Below are 19,962 nucleotides of genomic sequence, written 5' to 3' on the forward strand. Positions count from 1 at the left end.
AAGTTCTATTTTTCCCCGACAATGCTTCTTCCCACCCACAACTAAAATTAAAAAATGTAGAGTTATTTTTTTTTTACCTCCGAACACCACATCAGTCTGTCAACCATTGGATCAAGGTATCATTCGAGTATTCAAAAGTCATTATAGGCAGATGATACTCAGACGTCTTATTGCAAAAATGGACCATTCAGTTTCTTTTACAGCACTTAGTAAATCGATCAATGTACTCGATGCCATTGGTTGGGTAAATTTGTCGTGGAAAGCAGTGAAAAAAGAAACCATTCGGAACTGTTTTTCGAAAGCTGGGTTTTCTGCCCCGTGCGAGCCAAATGTGGAAGACGTAGAGGGTGATGAAATCAAAAGTTCTATCCAGACACTTCTCGTTCAAGCTGGACATGGAAACGTTGAGGCGTCCGATTATACGTCTATTGATAAAGATTTGTCAATTGAAAACAACGGTACAGAAATCGCTAAAATCGTAAACAATGTGAAAGACAATGAGTGCAGTGAAAGTGAAGAGGAAACAGCAGAAGCAAATTCGTTGGATCAACTCGAGATACCAAACTACAAATTGGCGTGTCAAACAGTTGAACAGTTAAAGAAATTTGCCATTAATCGCGGTGGCACAGAAGCTCTCCAATTGATCCAACAGTTACAAGCAAATTTCGAACAGAAACTAGTGTCCGTAGGATGTACACGGCAGACAACTATTGCAGACTTTTTCCCAAGAAATTCATAGTTGGTGAGTTTGTTCTCAACATTTTCAATATTTAAAAATAATACTCTATGCACTTATTAACTTTTAGTATAGGCGGTATGTGAATTAATGGATTTTTACAGGGTGATGACATGTACTTAAGAAAATTACCATACACGCATTATCTTTTGCAATATACAAATATATTAACACATCCCCAGCAATATTATTATTTAACAATTGAATTTCTCCTTCATCCCTCCCCGTAATTAAACTACTGTACGTACTAAATACAGAATTTTCATATTGAATTTTACGTATTTACGCTCATACATAATGTTTTTACTGTATATTACTGCATACAATTACCGTTGGGAGAAATTAAATTTCTGAACCTCTCTGTAGCGGACACCTCTCAGTAACGGACAAAAATTCATGTCCCATTGGTGTCCGTTATTCAGAGGTTTCACTATATATATATATATATATATATATATATATATATATAGAGAGAGAGAGAGAGAGAGATCAATTATTGGCTGTCAAATGACGTTATGCCTGATCCCTGAGATTTGGGACACAAATGCCGTCTCATGCGAAAAATGTTCAATATCTTTTAGACCACCTGACATAACACAGATCTTTAAAAAATAGTAGATACCTATAAAGTGATGAGTTGGATTCTTGCACTTTAGAATTTAAATTAATTCCTGTTGTGCTAGGCATTTGGTCGTTCATATTCCCATTCTGGTCCTCTTCGTCCTCCATCGATAGATTTAACAATGCATCACTAAGTCTCTTTCCTGGCAAATCTCTAAAACATTCTGCGGAAAAAATAAAATGGTAATATTACATATATATATATATATATATATATATATATATATATATATATATAATGTCTTTTAACACAATACGTTTTTAATTGAATGAAGTATGGCATCAGTTAAATATTAAATTATAATTGTCTAAGATACTGTAGAGTTATGGATTTTATACAATTAGGGGATTGGATATAACACAAAATCAAGACAAAAATTAAGCATGTTAAGTGAAAGCTAACGACTCTCGTTTGGACTCTCCAACTGGGGATTTCCTCATCAACCTTATAAGCAAACAATTCAGTCGCGCAAAAAACCCACCGAAAACAAAACATCCACCACCGTAAAATCTATTCCGAATTCTCAGTACCTCGCAGCTAACAACCACAGAAACTAATAAATTTTACTTTTCCATACTCATCACCTCACAAAAAACAGACGAAGCTTTACCGCCTCTTTCCAAAATATTTTACTGAAGGTTAGAAACCTTCACATCCTCATTATGAAAACTGATCCCTTGAAATCTATCACCGAAGAAATGTCAGAAGTCCACATGCACAATCTGTCAATGCCAGTTTGACCTTTCAGCATTTCATAAGAAAGATAAGATATACTTTCTACCATTGCAGCGTTTGCGATTCTTCCAAGATCATTTATATCCTTACATCCTTAACTGTATCCAACATCCAGTGCGTAAAGGCAAATCTCTTAACTCTCTTACAAACCGCATCGGCAATCTCGATAATCTTGCAGGACCAGAATTCCAAATCTAATTGTCCTAACACTTGATAAGGTTAACGCACAACATTAACTCTTTCTCCCCAAAGTTTAAAAATTAATATTAACCTATAATTCCAATAAAACATCGCAAGTTAACGAGACTGAATGCAGCTGCATGGAGGCTTATATAGGCTTAACCAGAAAAAAGTTTCAAAATATGTGTCAAAGGACACTTCTGTAGAAATGTTAAAACAGAACATCAGGTTTCAATCTATTAAAACATCTAAAAGAACTACTATACTGCTATTACAGATTCAAGAAATTTAATTCGGAGCCAAGAATGAAATAGAGAGACTTTACTTTTTATTCTCAAGCATCCAAAACTTAACGTAGATACCAGTGACGTAACAAGACGTGGGGAAAAGGGGGCGTTGCCCCCCCCCAAGTTCTGGTAGAAGTTATTGGGGGCGCCGAAGGCGCTCAATGATTACTTTTCTTTTTCTTTTTTTTTTTAAGCCGATTGAAGAATGAAAAGTTTATGTACAAAAGCAGTATTTTGTATGCACTGCCAAACCTTCGGCAAAATATAGAGTACAGTGCTTTGTATTATTATAACTAATGGACACTTTTTCTGTTCCTTTTGTGTTGATTGTCTAGGGCACCTTTGATACAATAAAATAAAGAAATAAAAAGTATCTATATGACAGTCATGCAGCGATACATTTTCTTAATCCTTTGTCGCCCCTCATTATGTACGGGCGACATAAAACTTCGATAGAATAAAAAAAAGGAAATAATGTTACAATGACGGAGCATTGTAAATATATTAATTATTCCTTTCGTCGCCCCTGATTGTATAGGACGCCTTCGATAGAATAAAAAAAAGGAAATAATGTTACAATGACGGAGCATTGTAAATATATTAACTATTCCTTTCGTCGCCCCTGATTGTATAGGACGCCTTCGATAGAACAAAAAGGGATATAATATTGCACCAAGGGCGCTGTGGATACATTAATTATTCCTTTTGTCGCCCCTGATTGTATAGGGGCGCCTTCGATAGAACAAACAAGGATGTAATATTGCACCGAGGGCGCTGTAGATATGTTAATTATTCCTTTTGTCGCCCTTGATTGTATAGGGGCGCCTTCGATAGAACATGTAATATTGCACCAAGGGCGCTGTAGATATATTAATTTTTTTGTCGTCTGATTGTATAGGGGCGCCTTCGATAGAACAAAACAGGATGTAATATTGCACCAAGGGCGCTGTAGATATATTAATTATTCCTTTCGTCGCCTCTGATTGTATAGGGGTGCCTTCGATAAAATAAAAAAAGAAATAATATTGCACCAAGGGGCGCTGTATATATATTAATTATTCCTTTTGTTGCCCCTGATTGTATAGGGACGCATTCGATAGAACAAAAAAGGATGTAATATTGCGCCAAAGGCGCTCTAGATATTTTAATTATTCCTTTTTTTGCCCCAGTTTGTATAGGGGGGCCTTCGATAGAACAAACAAGGATCTCCTTAGCTACCGCGCAGGAAACAGATCCCGAAAATACTAGAACACTCGCAGACATTCGCGAAAAATTACCAATTCAACACCGCAGAAGAGAAAGTACGCGCAACCTATAATGAATGTTTGGACAATATAATTTGCAAAATTTGGTCGATTCCATCAGCCTGAACTGAAGAAGTATCGTGCAATAGAGGATGTAATTCTGGAAGGTAACTTTTCGCAAGACATTATTGACATTTTAAAAGAATACCATGTCAATTAGGACCAACTACAACTACAGATGCAACAGTTAAGTTACTCACCAATATTTCCACTTCAAAAAAATCTGAGAGACCTGCTTGAGAACTTAAGGAATTCTATAAAGAAACAAGAGAGTTGTTTCCTGAAGTGTTGAAAGTCCTTCGTTTCCTGCTTGTCATCCCGGTGCCATCCGCAACTGCCGAGAGAAGTTTCTCAATGTTGCGGCGTCTCAAAACTTATCTGAGGTCCACAATGACCCAAGCAAGCTTGACTCAATGGACGTGAAGGAGCTGTGTAGAGAATTCACAAATTGCTCCTACCGTGCAACTGTCTTCGGAAAAGTGTGAATTCTGCTCTTTGAAATGTGTAGTTTTTGTGTCGAAATGAGCTATAGGATAACAGTGGCTCGTTATTTTTTACATTGAAGATTTAATCAAATTGAAACTATATTATTCCGTTCTTGTTAAATATATTAAAAGTTGGATGTTACGTACGTACGCAAGGGCTCAAAAAACGGATTTTAAAAAAGTTTTTTCCACCGCTTTTTGCCTGTCAAATTTTGTTTTTTGTTTTTTTTTTTGTTTTTTTTTAAATATTTCAACTTTAATGAAGAAAGTACTTTCCACCTTTGTTCCCCGTTATAAGAAGAAAAAGATGCTTAATTACTGCATTCTGAAGAAAAATAAATATGAGAAGTTCAACAATCAAGAATAATCGATCAATCATAAGAAAAAGAAGGGCAAATATATTAACCCTTTGAGGACTTTTGGTACAGATCTGAACAATGGCGTCGACCTTCGGAATTTGCTTTATAAATCTCTAGTAAAGCTTTTCACACCACGTCTTTCCATTCATTTAAGCGGGGCAGCATCAAAGAATGTGTTTCATGCGAATTTTGCAGTCACGCTTGCGATGCCTGGGAGCAGCGACGTCACAAACATGAACAAAGGAAGAAAGAAAAGGATAAGTTATAGAGCTTTTTTAACACATCGCTATTAATCCTAGGATCATGGTCCATAACTAGTTGTGTTCGTAATAAAAAATGTTTCCAACTGTACCACTCAACTTTCCCTATTGTGTACCAGAAGCAAGAATATTCTAGTGGTGGGCACAAAAACCGTTTTTTCGGTTTTCGGTTTTTAGAAAAACCGAAACCGGTTTTTGAAAATTAAAAAAAAGGTTTCGGTTTTCTTCAAAACCGGTTTGGTTTTCTCCGAAACCGGTTATCGTTTTTTCTCCAAAACCGGTTCGGTTTTTCACCTGATCGGTTTCGGTTTTCTTCAAAACCAATTCCGTTTTTTTTCAAAATTTGTTCTATTTCTGACCAGAATGGTGTTTCGTTGTTCTCCAGAAACCGAATCCATTTCCACAGAAATAGTTTTGTGTGTTTTCGAAAAGTTTTCACCGAAACCAGTTTCGGTGAAAACCGAAACCGGTTTCGGTGAAAAACCGAACCGGTTTTGGAGAAAACCGAAATTTCGGTTTTTCGGTTTTCGGTTTTTATAGAAACCGGTTTTCGGTTTTTATAAAAAAAAAACAGTTTTGCCCATCCCTAGAATATTCCGCCCAAAGTTGAAAAAAGGGGATTTTTCAGATCTTTTTCTTTTTTTGGGGGGAATTCCTCCCCTCAGGTACATGATACGTACATGCAAGTGATACGATTTAAAACGCTGGCTCATTACAAACAAAAAGGTACAAACCATGGTGCTAGATCTGATTTACTAAATTTCCCTCCCCATTTTTGGGTAATAGTTACTAATGTATTGTTATTCAATAAGCTCTAGCGTCAAGAGTGTTCATTGTAGGACCATGGCTTGTACCTTATTTTGTTTGTAATGAAGTATTGTTTCGAACTGTACCACTGCCATGGCACTAGCCTGTATCTGGGGGAAGAAATTCTCACAAAGGTTATTTTTCCCTGACAAAAAATCTTTTTCCCAATCTAAGCGGGATTTTTTCACTTCTGGTACATGATGGGGAAATCTGAATGGTACATTTGGAAACATTCCTTCATTACAAATAAAAGAGTTACGAACTATGATCCTACGATAGTCTTGACACTAGAGCTTGTTGAATAGTACAATAGTAGATACTAAGAAAAAATAGTAAATGAATTTTAGCACCAAGACTATTTATCCCAGTATATGGTTCATACCTCGTTTTGTTTGGAGTGAAGCAAAGTTTTTTTTTTTTTTTTTTTTTTTTTTAAACATTCGCATGTCTATGTTGTGTACTGGAGGGAAGAAATTCGCAGGAAACGGGGATTTCTTTTAAAAAAATATTTTTTTCCCAATTTGGACAGGAATTTGCCTTAGGTACATATTAGGGAAATTTACAAATTAGGAAAAAACTGTTTCATTCTGAAAAATAAACGGGATATGAACCATGATTCTACGATAAATAGTCTCGACGCAATAGCTGCTTGACTGAAAGTCTAAAATTTACCTAAAAAACTGGGAATCTCAAAAGGGTTAATATATAGGGTTTTCTAGTTCGAACGAATTGTTTGTACAGTTCTTAGAATAATGTTTAACGACAAAAAAAAAGTTTTAGTGAAAAGTTAGTGGTGGGAACAATAACTGTTCTGAGTAGTGGTTAAGGCCTCGAAAAAAAACTGATTTTTTTATAAAAAAAACGAATCTCTTTTCCATGCTTTTTTGGTTTGGGATTTTTTTCTTTTAATATTTCATATTTAGTGAAGAAACAACAGTGTATTCCAGCTTTCTTTTTCCATCATAGTCTAACTTTTAAAAAAATACTGTATTCTGAAGAAAAATAAAAGGTAAGAGCCACCGCACTAAACTTTGTTGCTTCAGTTCCTTAAACTAAATCATGTTATGCTGCTGGTATTAGTGAAACATTTTCTTCTGAAATATGAACAAAATTATGAAACCTTTTCGGCTCTAATATTAGGTATTGAAAAGTATCTGAAACAATACTGTTTCTGGAACGGCGCTGATAGTCTGTCTGCCAGTTTGACTGTAAGCAACCCAAACAACACATTTCAAGATGTATACATTTTAAGAACTTGATATCATGGGTAGGTCACCAACGTGGGAGTTATGAGATCCTAGTTGTGTCAAAAGAGCGAAAATTTCCGTTTTCTTTCCTAAAGTTGTTTTTTTAAATGAAAATAAAGCACGTCTCAAAAATCCGGCAATTTTGCATCTCTAGTGCGGTATATCAATACAAAGTGCATTTCAATCTATGTACTGAAACATTTGAAGATTAATGTGGTGTGAAAGTAAAATAAGAAAAGTGTGTGTGTAGGTGTATTGTGAGAATGTGTTGATCACTTTAGAAAAAAAAAATGTGGTTGTGATGTGTCTTCAGCCTGTGGAGAGTGAGAATGTGACTTTAGTGCCGAACGTATACGGAACAATCATGTCGTACTATTTAGTGATTCATTAACAGTAAACTGTACTTCATACGTATCCCGACGCAAATCAAACGAGGTCACTAATCTTGTGCTGAATGAATGCATTGGGTGGGTGAAGAAGCTGTCTTTACTTCAAGTAAGTCTAATATTTTAATTTTTTACATACATAGCTGTTTTCGTAAATTACAATCACTTTTCCACACACACGAAAAAAAAATACATAACAGTAATACTGTAAGGATTAGTGGAAATTACGCGCTGTGATCGGGGGGCGCTGTTGAGAGAGGGGCACAACAAAAAGACTTGCCCCCTCCTATATTTGAAATGTTGTTACGCGGCTGGTAGATACGATTTGGTTAGGTAAAGAATGTTACATGGTAATTAAAATATACATCTACTATTGGCATCCCTGCCCACGACATCAATGTAAGTTGGCAATCCTGGCTAAAAAAAAAACGCACAACTACAGCCCGCCTTTTCACAATGTCACAATGTTTCATCACCACCTGACAAGTAAACAAGCAATAATTGACAAGGTTATCCTTCGGTGCTCTTTCGTGGTGAGTCCATTCCTTTATATTTCCTTCACATTTCTATTTCTTGTGCTTCTATTTTCATTCTCAGCGAGCACGTCTCCAGAGGAAAGCCGAAAGCTTAAATGCGCACAGAATTTAAAGGAAATGAGATCGTTAAAATTTCTATGCATGTTAGAATATTATCAAACGTATATTCCATCGATTCTCTAGACGAAGCGTACAGAACAGACCAATTTTTCTGCAAGTTTTGACGATGGAAGATCAGTATTTCTTATGAAAAACGTTTTTCTACAAAAAACACTCAAACTTTTGACGAAATTCCAACAAAAGTATTTTAGTAATATAATTTTCTAATAGACGGTTTAATCAACTGTTCAAATTAAGCCAGTTTAAACAATTCAAATTCGCCTGTTAACTTCAGGACATTTACATTACTTTCTTGAACTTACACTCAATCTGTCCTCCATCCGCTTGATGTCGGTTCATGTAAAGGAAGCAGTTATGTAAAGGAAAGATTATAATAGTAGTTTTGAAATCGAGGTCCAGCTGGGCACTGTTATGCGAGTTAGTCACACTGAAATAGTATCTGGGTTGGTTTCAAATCTTGACATTTAATATATTATCAATTATGAAAAGTTTGCAACATAAAACAAGTTGGAATATAAATCAAGAAATGTTCTCTCTTTTCTTGTTAAAAGGCTATATGAGGTAGTCTGTCCAACAGGTATTCAATTACATTTTCAAAGTAGTATACGCTAGACGTATTTGATTAGGACATCAGCAAATACGCAAATAAGACAACTCAATTACCTTATACTATATTTTTTCAATTTTCGCTAAGCCACCAGAGGACAACCACAAGAAATGATGAAACGAAATCTTTGTGGAGCAGTGAGCTTTAAAACATATCGAATGCAATGAAAGTGACACCAAGTGTAATTTAATTTCTCCAGGAACTAATCTTAACATTTCTGGAAACACAGCAAACAGTTCACAAATCGTATTCTATGCCTTTAACGAACACGATTCACACGTTTAGCAAGGTCGTCTACCCTCATAGTTCTGGATCTCCACCTTTCGCCGCCCTCGTCACGTAAATCCTTCTTTAAACTCTCTGCAGCAGTCGTGCACACAACTATCACTTTTAAAGTTACCGCCGTAATCCTTATTCATTCAATGGTGAACTAAGGTCCTATTATTTCCTTCTGACAGGAGCAAATGAATTACATAATGTAATTCATACTTGGCGGGCACTTTGATAGATTTCAATACGTTTCAAGCTCGCAATTCCACAATGATTGAACGAAAGAGTCTGTCTATCGGGGGCCGGGAGAGAGGAACGATGTCCAATAAACAGCTTTGACTTATCCCCCATTGTGTCATTTCGTGTAAATTTCCTTTGATGTCTTAACAAAGATTAAAAACAAATATATATCTCGTATATTCCTTTTATTGAGCAATCCAAATTCGTAAATAACATTTACCACAAAAAAAAAAAAAAAAAAAAAAAAAGTATCAGGAAATAAAACTTTGTAACACTAAATGCTTTAATCGGATATTTGAAATATAATACGAAGGATGATCGGGGGAAGGAGGGAAGGTTACAAAGTATGTAACGTCTGTGTTACTCACAGTAACTTAATGAAAATGTATTTGTAGAAATTAAAATTTATTTGTAGATTAAGAACATGTATGACTTTAGCAGATTTAAAGACTTCGGATTTTGACCATTCGAATGACGAGAAACGGACATTTAAAATGATGACTCGTCTGGAAAATTTCTCAAGAGTAGTGTTGTAAATAGAAAAAAAAAAAAACGTTCGTATTTTTTCAGAAATGTGCGTTTTTTTAGAAAAAAGAAGCATTGCCTCTCGTTTTTTTTCTAAATTTCGTTTTTTTTTCACATAGTCATTTGTAATGCATCTTACGTCTATTTTAAGTATGAAATATTTTTATGTAGGTGTAATTACCGTAAAATGCAACATAAATTAAACGCTAGATGTTTATACGCTACAAATATTTTACAATTTATATGAATAGCATACCTACTAACAATTCGGGTTCCAGCAGTTTCCATCAATGTCGACTTAGAAATAAAAGTAGAAATGAAATTTTGTTTTTTCGTGCAAGCAGGTCTTTAATAAGTATAAAAATAATGTCACGAACAGTATAAAATTCAAATAACTTGTCTATAGGTAAAAGCTAATACTAATCTGCCTACTAGTATTTTTCTAAATATAATATATAAGTAACTTGTCGACTAGATATATATATGATATGCAGAGCCGGCTCTACCATGTGAGAAACACGTGCATTTGCATGGAGCGGCAAGTTTGGAGGGTCCGGCAAAATCTGTCATAAGTATATTATTTAAATTAAATATTTCTTATTGGAAACAAACTTCATGATTATGGTAATTACATTTACTAAGCTGACCTAATATTTGAATACTACATTCATAAATTATGTTTAAGTCGCATTTAAACTAACACATGGACAATGCTAAAGCAAATGGTCAAATAAATCCCAGCACAAATTGCTTGATTGTTGTCAAATGCAAGAGCTCAATTCTCGAATAGTAACGAATATCTGTTCCATTTAGTTAGTTATCACAGCTTTGATATGATAACTAGTCTTGTTTTTGTCACAAACAAATTCCTTATCATTGAAGATAGAAACAAGTTTTTTTTTTTAATGTTAACAGATGTAGAAGAAAAATCATTAAATTAAGATAAAAGAGCTAGTTGCAATAGAATTGCAAACTGATACATTGAGATTGAAGCTCGATATTGAATTCTGTAAAAAGGTTTACCATCTTTCCTCTGCAGGTGTGTTTCCTTTATCTCTTACTAACATTACATATTAATATTAAAAGAAAAAACAGGCAAATGGAGATTGCTGAGTGTCTTTCTGAGTGCGACTGCACTTACCCTGCCCTTCGTTGTTCATGCTGGAGTAGCATACTTAAAATCGTGACTTTTAAGATTTGTTCTTTCTGGAGAATGGGGAGGCGGTAAATTATGCCATTGCACGGGGTGACAAACTGCCTAGGGCTGGCCCTGATGATATGTGTATACAAGACATGAATATAGGATGACTCAATTTGAAGTAATGCAGGGTGTTTCAAAATGAATATTAGAGTTTCAAAACTTTGTAGTATCTATCACAATTAGCTTACAATTATAAATATTATCAAATAAAAGAGCAACTCAAGCAGTTGTGTACGCACGCATGCACATACATTGTTTCCTCTGTCTGTCGTTAGAAAGACCTAATAGCAAAGATGGAGACTAGAGAGCAGAAAGCTGTTTGTGTTTTAATAAAGACTGAATCTGTAGTTACAGTGCAACCGTCTGTATGAAGAATATTAAGGAGACGCTTGCAACTACGTCCTTACCGTTTGCAGTTGTTAAAGGTCTAAAGCCCATAGACTACGGTTTAGGTGCCAATTTCGCAAATGAAATACTGCTGCATAACAATGAAGATTTTCTAGATCGTGTCGTCTTCAGTGATAAATCGACATTTCACCTAGAGCTAATGTGAAACTCATAATGCTTACATCTAGCGGTCAGCAAATCCTCAGGAGATGGTACAGTTGAAACGACCCTCCCCTAAATTGAATAGGCCTTATGCAGAATCGTTCTGACGCGTGATTAGTGTCATACTAAAGAGTTCGACTAACGTGTTTCCTGCAGTAATCAGTCCTTTAGTCTGATGCTAATCATTCGTCAAAACGATTCTGCATAAGGCGGAATGTGTTTTGTGCCATATGGCGGAAGGTTTATGGGCCTTTCTGGCCTATCGACTAGATGTGTGCCGTGTGACATGAAGCTCACATCGAACACTTGTAGCAAAGACTGTTTGAGGTGCTCTATTACTTGATGTATTGTTTATAATTGTACGTAACATGTAATAAGTACTACGAAGACTTAAAACCCCGATATTCATTTTGAAACACTCTGCATTTCTCAACAACAATATTGGAACTAAGATGTAAAAAGGAGTGAAAATTTTCCTTATAAAGTTATTGTTTACAACAACGATATTATTATTAGTCGAGACTATAACTACTACTACAACACGAGTTAGTAGTCAAAAAAATGTAATCAAATGTACACTCGAAACTCTTCCAGACCCAGGTGGTCAGTGGCACACATGGGTGTGTCACTTTTTTAATCCACTCCTGTGTGGACACTAATTAAGATATCGAGATATTATTTTTGTCAAATATGGTTGGACCATAGTTTATCACATTAATTTCTTTTTCTTCTCGGGGTCGAATTTCCTTCTCAAATTTCAGCCCAGTCAAAAATTCGAGAATTTTCGAATTTCCGTTACTTCTTTATTTCCCGTAGCTTCCTTCATTGTAGAGAGACCTTCTTAAGACTTGCCAGGTAGATTCCTCGGAGAGATACCTAATTGTTCACATCCCTGCCTGCGCGCAGTGTTGTCAATTAGGTAAATTAAAATTTCCCTAAATTTGGACAAAAAATTCGAAATGTTTGTTTATAAATCCGTATCTATACGTCCGAGTGCAAGTCAACTTACGCCAGTCGAACATTTGTTCTTACTGAACAAACGCGGATACAGATCGTTACAATGGGGTAATTAGCAGGCGCACGGAAAATTCGTATTTAGGTTCTAACCCTTGATTTTTCTAGTTTTTCCCTACTTTTCTGTTTACCGTAATATACTTTTGGTAATTAGAGGCTTTGTTACTCAAATATCGGCATGATACTTGTAGGATATATCAGTGGTGTACCAATGTTTAATTTAAGATAGTTTGCGTCTGTCTGGTAGCAGAGTTGTCAGCTATAAAAAATTTTAATTTCAGATTTTAGGGGGAAATTTTGGGAAAATTATTTGTTTTGTCTCTATTATTTCCCTCTTGTTCGCTACATCGGAACAAACGTATCAGTACCTGAAAGTCTCGTCTTTGCCCTACACAACGCACTATAGAAAAGTTTTAATAGGATAATTACGGGAAGTACAGTTGAGGTTTACAGTAGACCTTGCTCTCTAAGTGGAAAGATAACTGAGATTTTTTTAAAGGTAGAATGTGATATTTCTTATTGACAAGCTTACTTTATTAGATATCGTCACGATACTTGTAGGATATATTAAAGGCGTACCAAAGCTTATTTTAAGATAGTTTGTGTGTATGTCTGGTAGCAGTGTTGCCAGCTACAGAAAATTTTAGTTCCAGATTTTAGGTAGAAATTTTGAAAAAATCCCTTTTGGTCTCTATTATTTCCCTCTTGTTGGCTACGCTGGCCTCGCCCTTAGCCTACACAGCGCACCATAAAAAGTTTCACTCGAGTAATTAGAGAAAGTACAGTTGGGGTTTACAATAAACCATGTTCTGTAAATGGCAAGATAATGGTGAACTCCTGAGGTAGAATGACATTTTATTTTTTAAATTTCATGCTTACTTTGTTAGATATCGCCATGATACTTGTAGGATATATTCTTGGGGTACAAAGATTTCTTTTCAAATAATTTTCGTCTATTTGATGGCAGTGTTTCCAGCCAAAACAATTAATTTCCCATTTTAGGTGAAAATTTTGGAAAATTTCCCTTTCCCCTCTATTATTTCCCTCTTGCTGGCTACATTGAAACAAGCGTACCACTACCTGAAAGCTTCCTCTTTGGCCTACAGAACGCAGCATAAAAAGTTTCAATAGAATAATTAGAAAAGCTGTAGCCCCGGCATATCTGATGATTTTTGCTTCTGTGGCGTAAAAAGTGTCAAAATTTCATGTGTATGATGAAAGAGAATTTTTTGTTTCCCTCTTTGAATGGAAGCCAGCGACTTCAGGATTTCACTGTACCTTGTCACTACAGCAGATAATTTTTTAGATGACATAACTTTTTAGATGCCAAAAATGACCTGGGTTCGAAAGGAATAATCACACAATTTTCCTCGTATAGGTACAAAGAAACAAACGATTTGTAAGTTACGAGGGCTTCAACTCAAGTTCTGTTGATTATTTCAATAATCTGCAACATAAATCAATAAATAATAGTTGCCAGAAAAAAACAGACATTTGAAAAAAAATGAGAAACAACGTTTTTTTATTGAAAAAAAACTTCACAGAAAAAAAAAACACGTTTTTTTACAACACTACTCAAGAGTAGAAGTGAGGTTAATGCGGTTCTTGTGAGGCAAAAACACTATACCTGCTGACATTCCTAGGCAGATTGAAGACGTGTATGTGGAGGGCTCAATTTCAAGGTAACATGTAATGAAGTGGTACCACGCCTTCAAAGAAGGATAGACCAATATTTTTAATGACAACCTTGGACACAGCAGTAAACCCAGTATCTTAACTACTGGCGTGAACTCTGCTTGTATGGATGAATGTATTCATGTGGACAGAAGAACATTACACTCAATATCAGCTGAGCTGGGAGCACCATATGGTTGTGCAGAATATTGTGGTTTATGTCCTTAAATGTAGGAAAGTGTGCGTGAAATTGGTGTCACGAACATTATGCGAGAATGATAAGACAGCCAGAATGGCGACGTCGCTGAATATTCTAAAGCGCAGTGGAACAATTTCCTTCTTCGGGTAGTGACTAGTAATGAAACAATATTGCATCTGTTCACTCCATCAAAAAAGCAAGCATCCATGGAATGGAAACATGCATCTTCCCCACGGAAGAAGAAATTCAAACTGGTTACTTCGTCAAGGAAAGTCTTGTACACTGTATTTTGTGGGGTATGAGGGGTGTTACTAATCAATTATTTGAAACAAGGAGAAACCGTCAATGCTAAAAGTATTGCAGAACACTTCTGAAGCTGTGGGATGGCATCAGACGATCGAGCATTTACGCTTAAAATGACCAAAGCACTCCCCTACAGCCCTGACCTAGTCTCCAGTGATTTTCACCTTTCCCCTGCTTTAAAGCAGAACATAGCTGGCCACCATTATCTGACATGTGATGTCAAAACTGCTGCCTCATAGTGGCAACGACAACTTGACGTGGATTTCTGTGCAACCGGTATGGAAAACCTCGTCTACCTTTGTGACAAGTGGTTGAACAAAAAAGATAATTACATCGAGGACTAATGTTGAATGCCCTCAATCATCAAGTATGTTGATATTCCAGCTATGTCTCACACATAAGACATAACAGGCTTTGTAACCTTTTACTTTCGATCATTTCTCGTGTAAGCCCTTTATTTCTCTTCGTAGAATTTCTCACACGTCAAGAATGTAACTCAATGCTTTTCACTTAAACTCAGTTGCAACTCAAGACATCATTTCTAACATTTATCCCAAAAAGTGAAAATGAAAATAGGATTGATGATCCTGAAGATATGAAAATCGGCGTATACGAAAATCTCGTATACTTGTAACATCCTTCACTTACTAACACTGTTTGTAGCGCGATGACAATACAACGGTTACTATGTGAAAGCCTTACTACAACTTATTCAAGCATAATTGTTATGTTCTGCAATCTGAAAGTTATTTGATGCAGTATAAAGTGTTCTTACGCAAACTGTACTTTCCCTACATTATATAAATTAGAATGGACTTTCAACAGTGTGAGTCCTTCGATGATCTGGTGTTGACTTTTTTCTCTACGTAATGCAAGAAAAAGGACAAAAGAATAAACAATTCACTTTATTTCACGGTTACCAGTTTCTCACGGCAAAAGGAATCAGTATAACAATCTCATTTCAATAAAATTACTCTAGAACGATTAATTATTAGTATGTACAATAATACAGGGTAATCATGTAATCCGTTGCATACTATTTGGGAATAAACTTAGTTTATTATTATTATTATTATTATTATTATTATTATTATTATTATTATTAATATGTTAGATCTTAAGAAAATAATTATGCACGCTAACAGCTGTCGTTCCATTCTCACATTCTGTTCTAAACAAAAATTGAAATCACAACAAAATAAAACAGGACTCACCATCTGTTGGATCAGCTATATCAGTTCTATCCTGTGATGTGATATTCAAATAAGGTGGAGGTAAAACTGACGAAAAGGCACGTATCGGTTGTCTTTGGATATTCATATCCTGGAAAGCAGAAAACTCTAAATTAATTTAAGCAGTAAAGTAAAATATATTCGACCTTCCGATATTACAGAAAAACCTCGATTTCTTCGCAAAATTTGGAGAAGCATGCGAATTTAACTGCTCGAAATTAGAACAATTTCATCTGTAATGCCTAATGTATTTGTATTATGACGCTCTAGGTCTATTTATCAGAGCACTAACAAAGAAAAAAGAAAAATTTAAACTATTTTTATTCATAGTAGTCGCTGTAATTAAGTGCAACAATTGTTGGCCTGGGATAATAATAATAATAATAATAATAATAATAATAATAATAATAATAATGATGATGATGATGATGATGATGATGATGATGATGATGATGATGATGATGATGATGATGATGATGATGATGATGATGATGATGATGATGATGATGATGATGATGATGATGATGATGATGATGATGATGATGATGATGATGATGATGATGATGATGATGATGATGATGATGATGATGATGATGATGATGATGATGATGATGATGATGATGATGATGATGATGATGATGATGATGATGATGATGATGATGATGATGATGATGATGATGATGATGATGATGATGATGATGATGATGATGATGATGATGATGATGATGATGATGATGATGATGATGATGATGATGATGATGTTGTTGTTGTTGTTGTTGTTGTTGTTGTTGTTGTTGTTGTTGTTGTTGTTGTTGTTGTTGTTGTTGTTGTTGTTGTTGTTGTTGTTGTTGTTTCCCCAAATATGGAATATCACTGCTCAAGTAACTTAAATAACTTCCTGATACAAGTCACGCACCAAAATTAAAAATTTGTTTACTATAAATCCATTGTTTTTTCAGTTGGTCGACACTATATTAAGTAAGAAATGGTATATCAGCTTTGCCTTATACCTTTAAAAAGGAAAAGTCACTTTTCAAGGTTTCACAAATTCCCTCCTCATACAGAACCTAATTTGCACCACGCTACATTAAAACAACAGAAATAAAGGACACTCCAGGCAATTGATCAGTTGGCTATTATTGAGCAATCATTGCTTGGTCAATTCTAGAGACCAGTATGATGTGCACTTGAAATCTGACACGAAGGTCCATAAAGCTGTTGGAAAATGTGCACTTCAAATCAGACACCAAGTTCGATAAAGCTGTTGGAAAATCTCGGTAATTGTAAATTTTCGACGTCACTTGTTCAAACCATTAAAACTAATCAGTTATAAATAAATTCCAAATACCAAATAAATGAAATGGATACATTTACAAAATTAAAAAACTCATCTTTGTATCAAGTTACTCTGGAACCGCTCGGGTGTTGCAGGGTACCGTCGTTTGACTGGATTGTTGCAGTTGTGACTTCGAAATCTCGGATCACTGTCGCCAACGTCAGAGAGTGAAAAAAAAAATGGTGTCGATAACAAATATGGAATGCCAATCATTGGAAGAGTGTAGTACGGTTCTATGAGTCACTTTTTTTTCTCTTTGTTTCCGTAAGTAGCTAGATGCTTCCACGCATTTTATATATCTGTGTTGTTTAGGTTTAGAGCTTATTCCTTTTCTCTTCCCAGCCTGAAAGATGTCACTGACGACGATTCAGGAGAATTGAAGCAATACTTGTTGTGGGCGAGAACTCGACCCGGCAGGTTGCCCAGATGTTCAACGAACATGTGGCGTAACGCATCGCTTGAAGAAATCACAAGCACTAAGACAGGATGTCTACTTTTTCGTGACCTTTCTTTCCCAAGTCATAAAATTTAGTAACATTCTCAGTGTGAATTTGGGTGTGAATTGGGCCGAATTTTCATGCATGCGATAGAAGCGTGCTTTGCTTGCGATCTGGTAGCGTCTAAAGCCGACCATGGACATTTTTGGTGTTGAATTTGGACGTTTCACAGAACAAAATTTTCCAGTCTATACTTATATTTGTACAGATAATAAAAATCGTGACCCAAAGGCTAAATGACTTCCTCTCGACTTTCATGACCGTTTTCTGATTTCGTTAAGATTGACACCCGTTAAGATCTAACAACGATCTGACCATTTAATGAAATTCCGAACTTCGATGTCGACTGACTAAGTGTAATTGACACAGCAATTTGGAAATACCCGAGAAAATATAGGTAAGACCCTTAATTTATGTGCAACGAAATTTAAATTTTAATTATCATTAAAAAAAACTCCTCAAGAAAACCAGAGAAATAATTTCCCCGAAGTCCGGAAGAAGGAGGAAGGAAGAATTGTAGATCTTCACCGGATTCGAACTAACGTAGATTCCAACTCTTTGTTTAACGGAGTTGTCGAAAGACATTTTCTGAATCAAGTTATACCTTATCACGCAATATATGTAGTATAAGGATTACTGAAACAATTTTACAATGTACACTTCTCCAAAATATAAATGCACGCCTTAATTTTTGTAACTCCCTTAAAACTGTGAGTTTGGCAACAACGCACTCAAAGAAATAAATAAGAATAAGGAAATAAGAAAAAAAGAATAGTGAAGCATTCCCAACAAACCTTGTTGTCTGCTGTTTGAAATATTCAGATCCCATTCCATTACTTAATATAACGTTAGTTTCAGAGCAAAATAATACCTTAGCAAATGCAGAAAACTTGGTTTAGTTAAAGAAAACCAAACACATTTTAACCCAAAGAAAATCATTACAAAAAAAAAAAAAAAAAAAAAAAAAAAAAAGAAGAGTTTAAAGAGTTCTCTCGTTGTCAATACGCTGAAAGATAGTTCCACAGTGTGTTTCGATAGCTGTGTATGTTTAGTTCCTTCTTTCTGCTAGAAATCAACCACTGAACCTGGTTCGAATCCCACTGGCTGCTTTTATTTATTTTACTTTTCTGCTGTTCTTAGTTTATAGTTTCTGTTTTATTTATTTATTTATTTATTTTCTTCCTTCTTTCTCCAGAACTCACGCTTTAGAAAATCACAAACTGATTTCCGTTTGTATCCGGCGATTTCCCAAATACCGAGGAAATGAATAATCTGAGCATTTTATTCTTTTCTTCTTTTTCTAAGGGTACATAAATGCTACTAAATTGTTGCTAAAATGGGTTAATGCGTTTGCTCTTTCCAGTGTGCGTAGTGATGAGAGGATGTTAGGGATTTTCCCCTGACAAAAATATATGCCCTCTTGAAGAGGAAAATTTCCATCCCTGGAATGGATAACTTGGGATAACTTTTCCACCCTCTAGAATTATTTCGAGTGTGCATGAGGAAAGAAAAGGAAACAACTTTTATTAATATATAAAATACTGTATTTAGGAACAAATCTCATTAAGAAGATCGATTTTTCAAATTTCTTATATATGTATCATGTCCGTGTGTATGTCAGTCCGCAAGACGAAATTATTTTAAGGATTACTTCATGGATCACCACCACATGCGTTCAGTATGTAGAGTGTCAGAAGTTAGGAATCGAGTTCGATTATGGAGTGATATTCAAACCAACAATAGTAGAAATAAATAATTATCGGTTTTAACGTTGATCACTTAGACACATTTCATCTATATCCTTTACTTTCTCCTAAAACCATAAGCAGTAGAAGTCCACTACGACTTTCGGTTTTGGTATTTGATCTAAACAGACCAAAAATGATGAGATAGCGAGAAGCGTTTTATTTAAAAAAATCGATTTAGCGTTCGAAGAATGGGAAATATCTTCTGTATTAACCCACTATTCAACCTGGGATTTTCAGATATAAATCACTTTCGGATTTAACGTTGATCCCTATAGACCGTAATAGCGAAAAGCGGTTTCCTGTGGCAGAAAATCAACCACTTTCAGTTTTAACGTTGATCGCTTTGGAGTAAAAACAGAAGTAGATAGCAAGAAGTGCCTTCTTCCGCTCAATTAAGTATCTCAAGATTATATTCCATCTTCACTCTAATCTCTCTACTACAACCGGAAGTGATAGAAATCTAGTACCACTTCCGGCTATAATATTGAGAAAATATCACACCG

The 19,962-nt window shown here is 35.3% G+C and overlaps 1 protein-coding gene across 5 annotated transcripts in view; it reads right to left on the minus strand.

The window, feature by feature from the left end:
- Positions 1 to 19,962, minus strand: part of LOC145662718 (eukaryotic translation initiation factor 2-alpha kinase 1-like) — a 242,736-nt gene that overhangs the window by 185,824 nt on the left and 36,950 nt on the right. For all 5 annotated transcript variants that reach the window (XM_081728576.1, XM_081728575.1, XM_081728573.1 and 2 more), the window contains 2 exons: positions 15,861 to 15,969; positions 1,359 to 1,521 (listed from right to left, as the gene is read on the minus strand). In XM_081728576.1, coding sequence (XP_081584702.1) covers positions 1,359 to 1,521; positions 15,861 to 15,966 — 269 coding nt within the window. In that variant the 5' untranslated portion in view covers positions 15,967 to 15,969. The remainder of the gene's footprint in view (positions 1 to 1,358; positions 1,522 to 15,860; positions 15,970 to 19,962) is intronic.

The sequence above is a fragment of the Thermobia domestica genome, chromosome 10 (genome assembly GCF_964235325.1).
Source record: "Thermobia domestica chromosome 10, izTheDome1.hap1.1, whole genome shotgun sequence".
NCBI lineage: Eukaryota > Metazoa > Arthropoda > Insecta > Zygentoma > Lepismatidae > Thermobia > Thermobia domestica.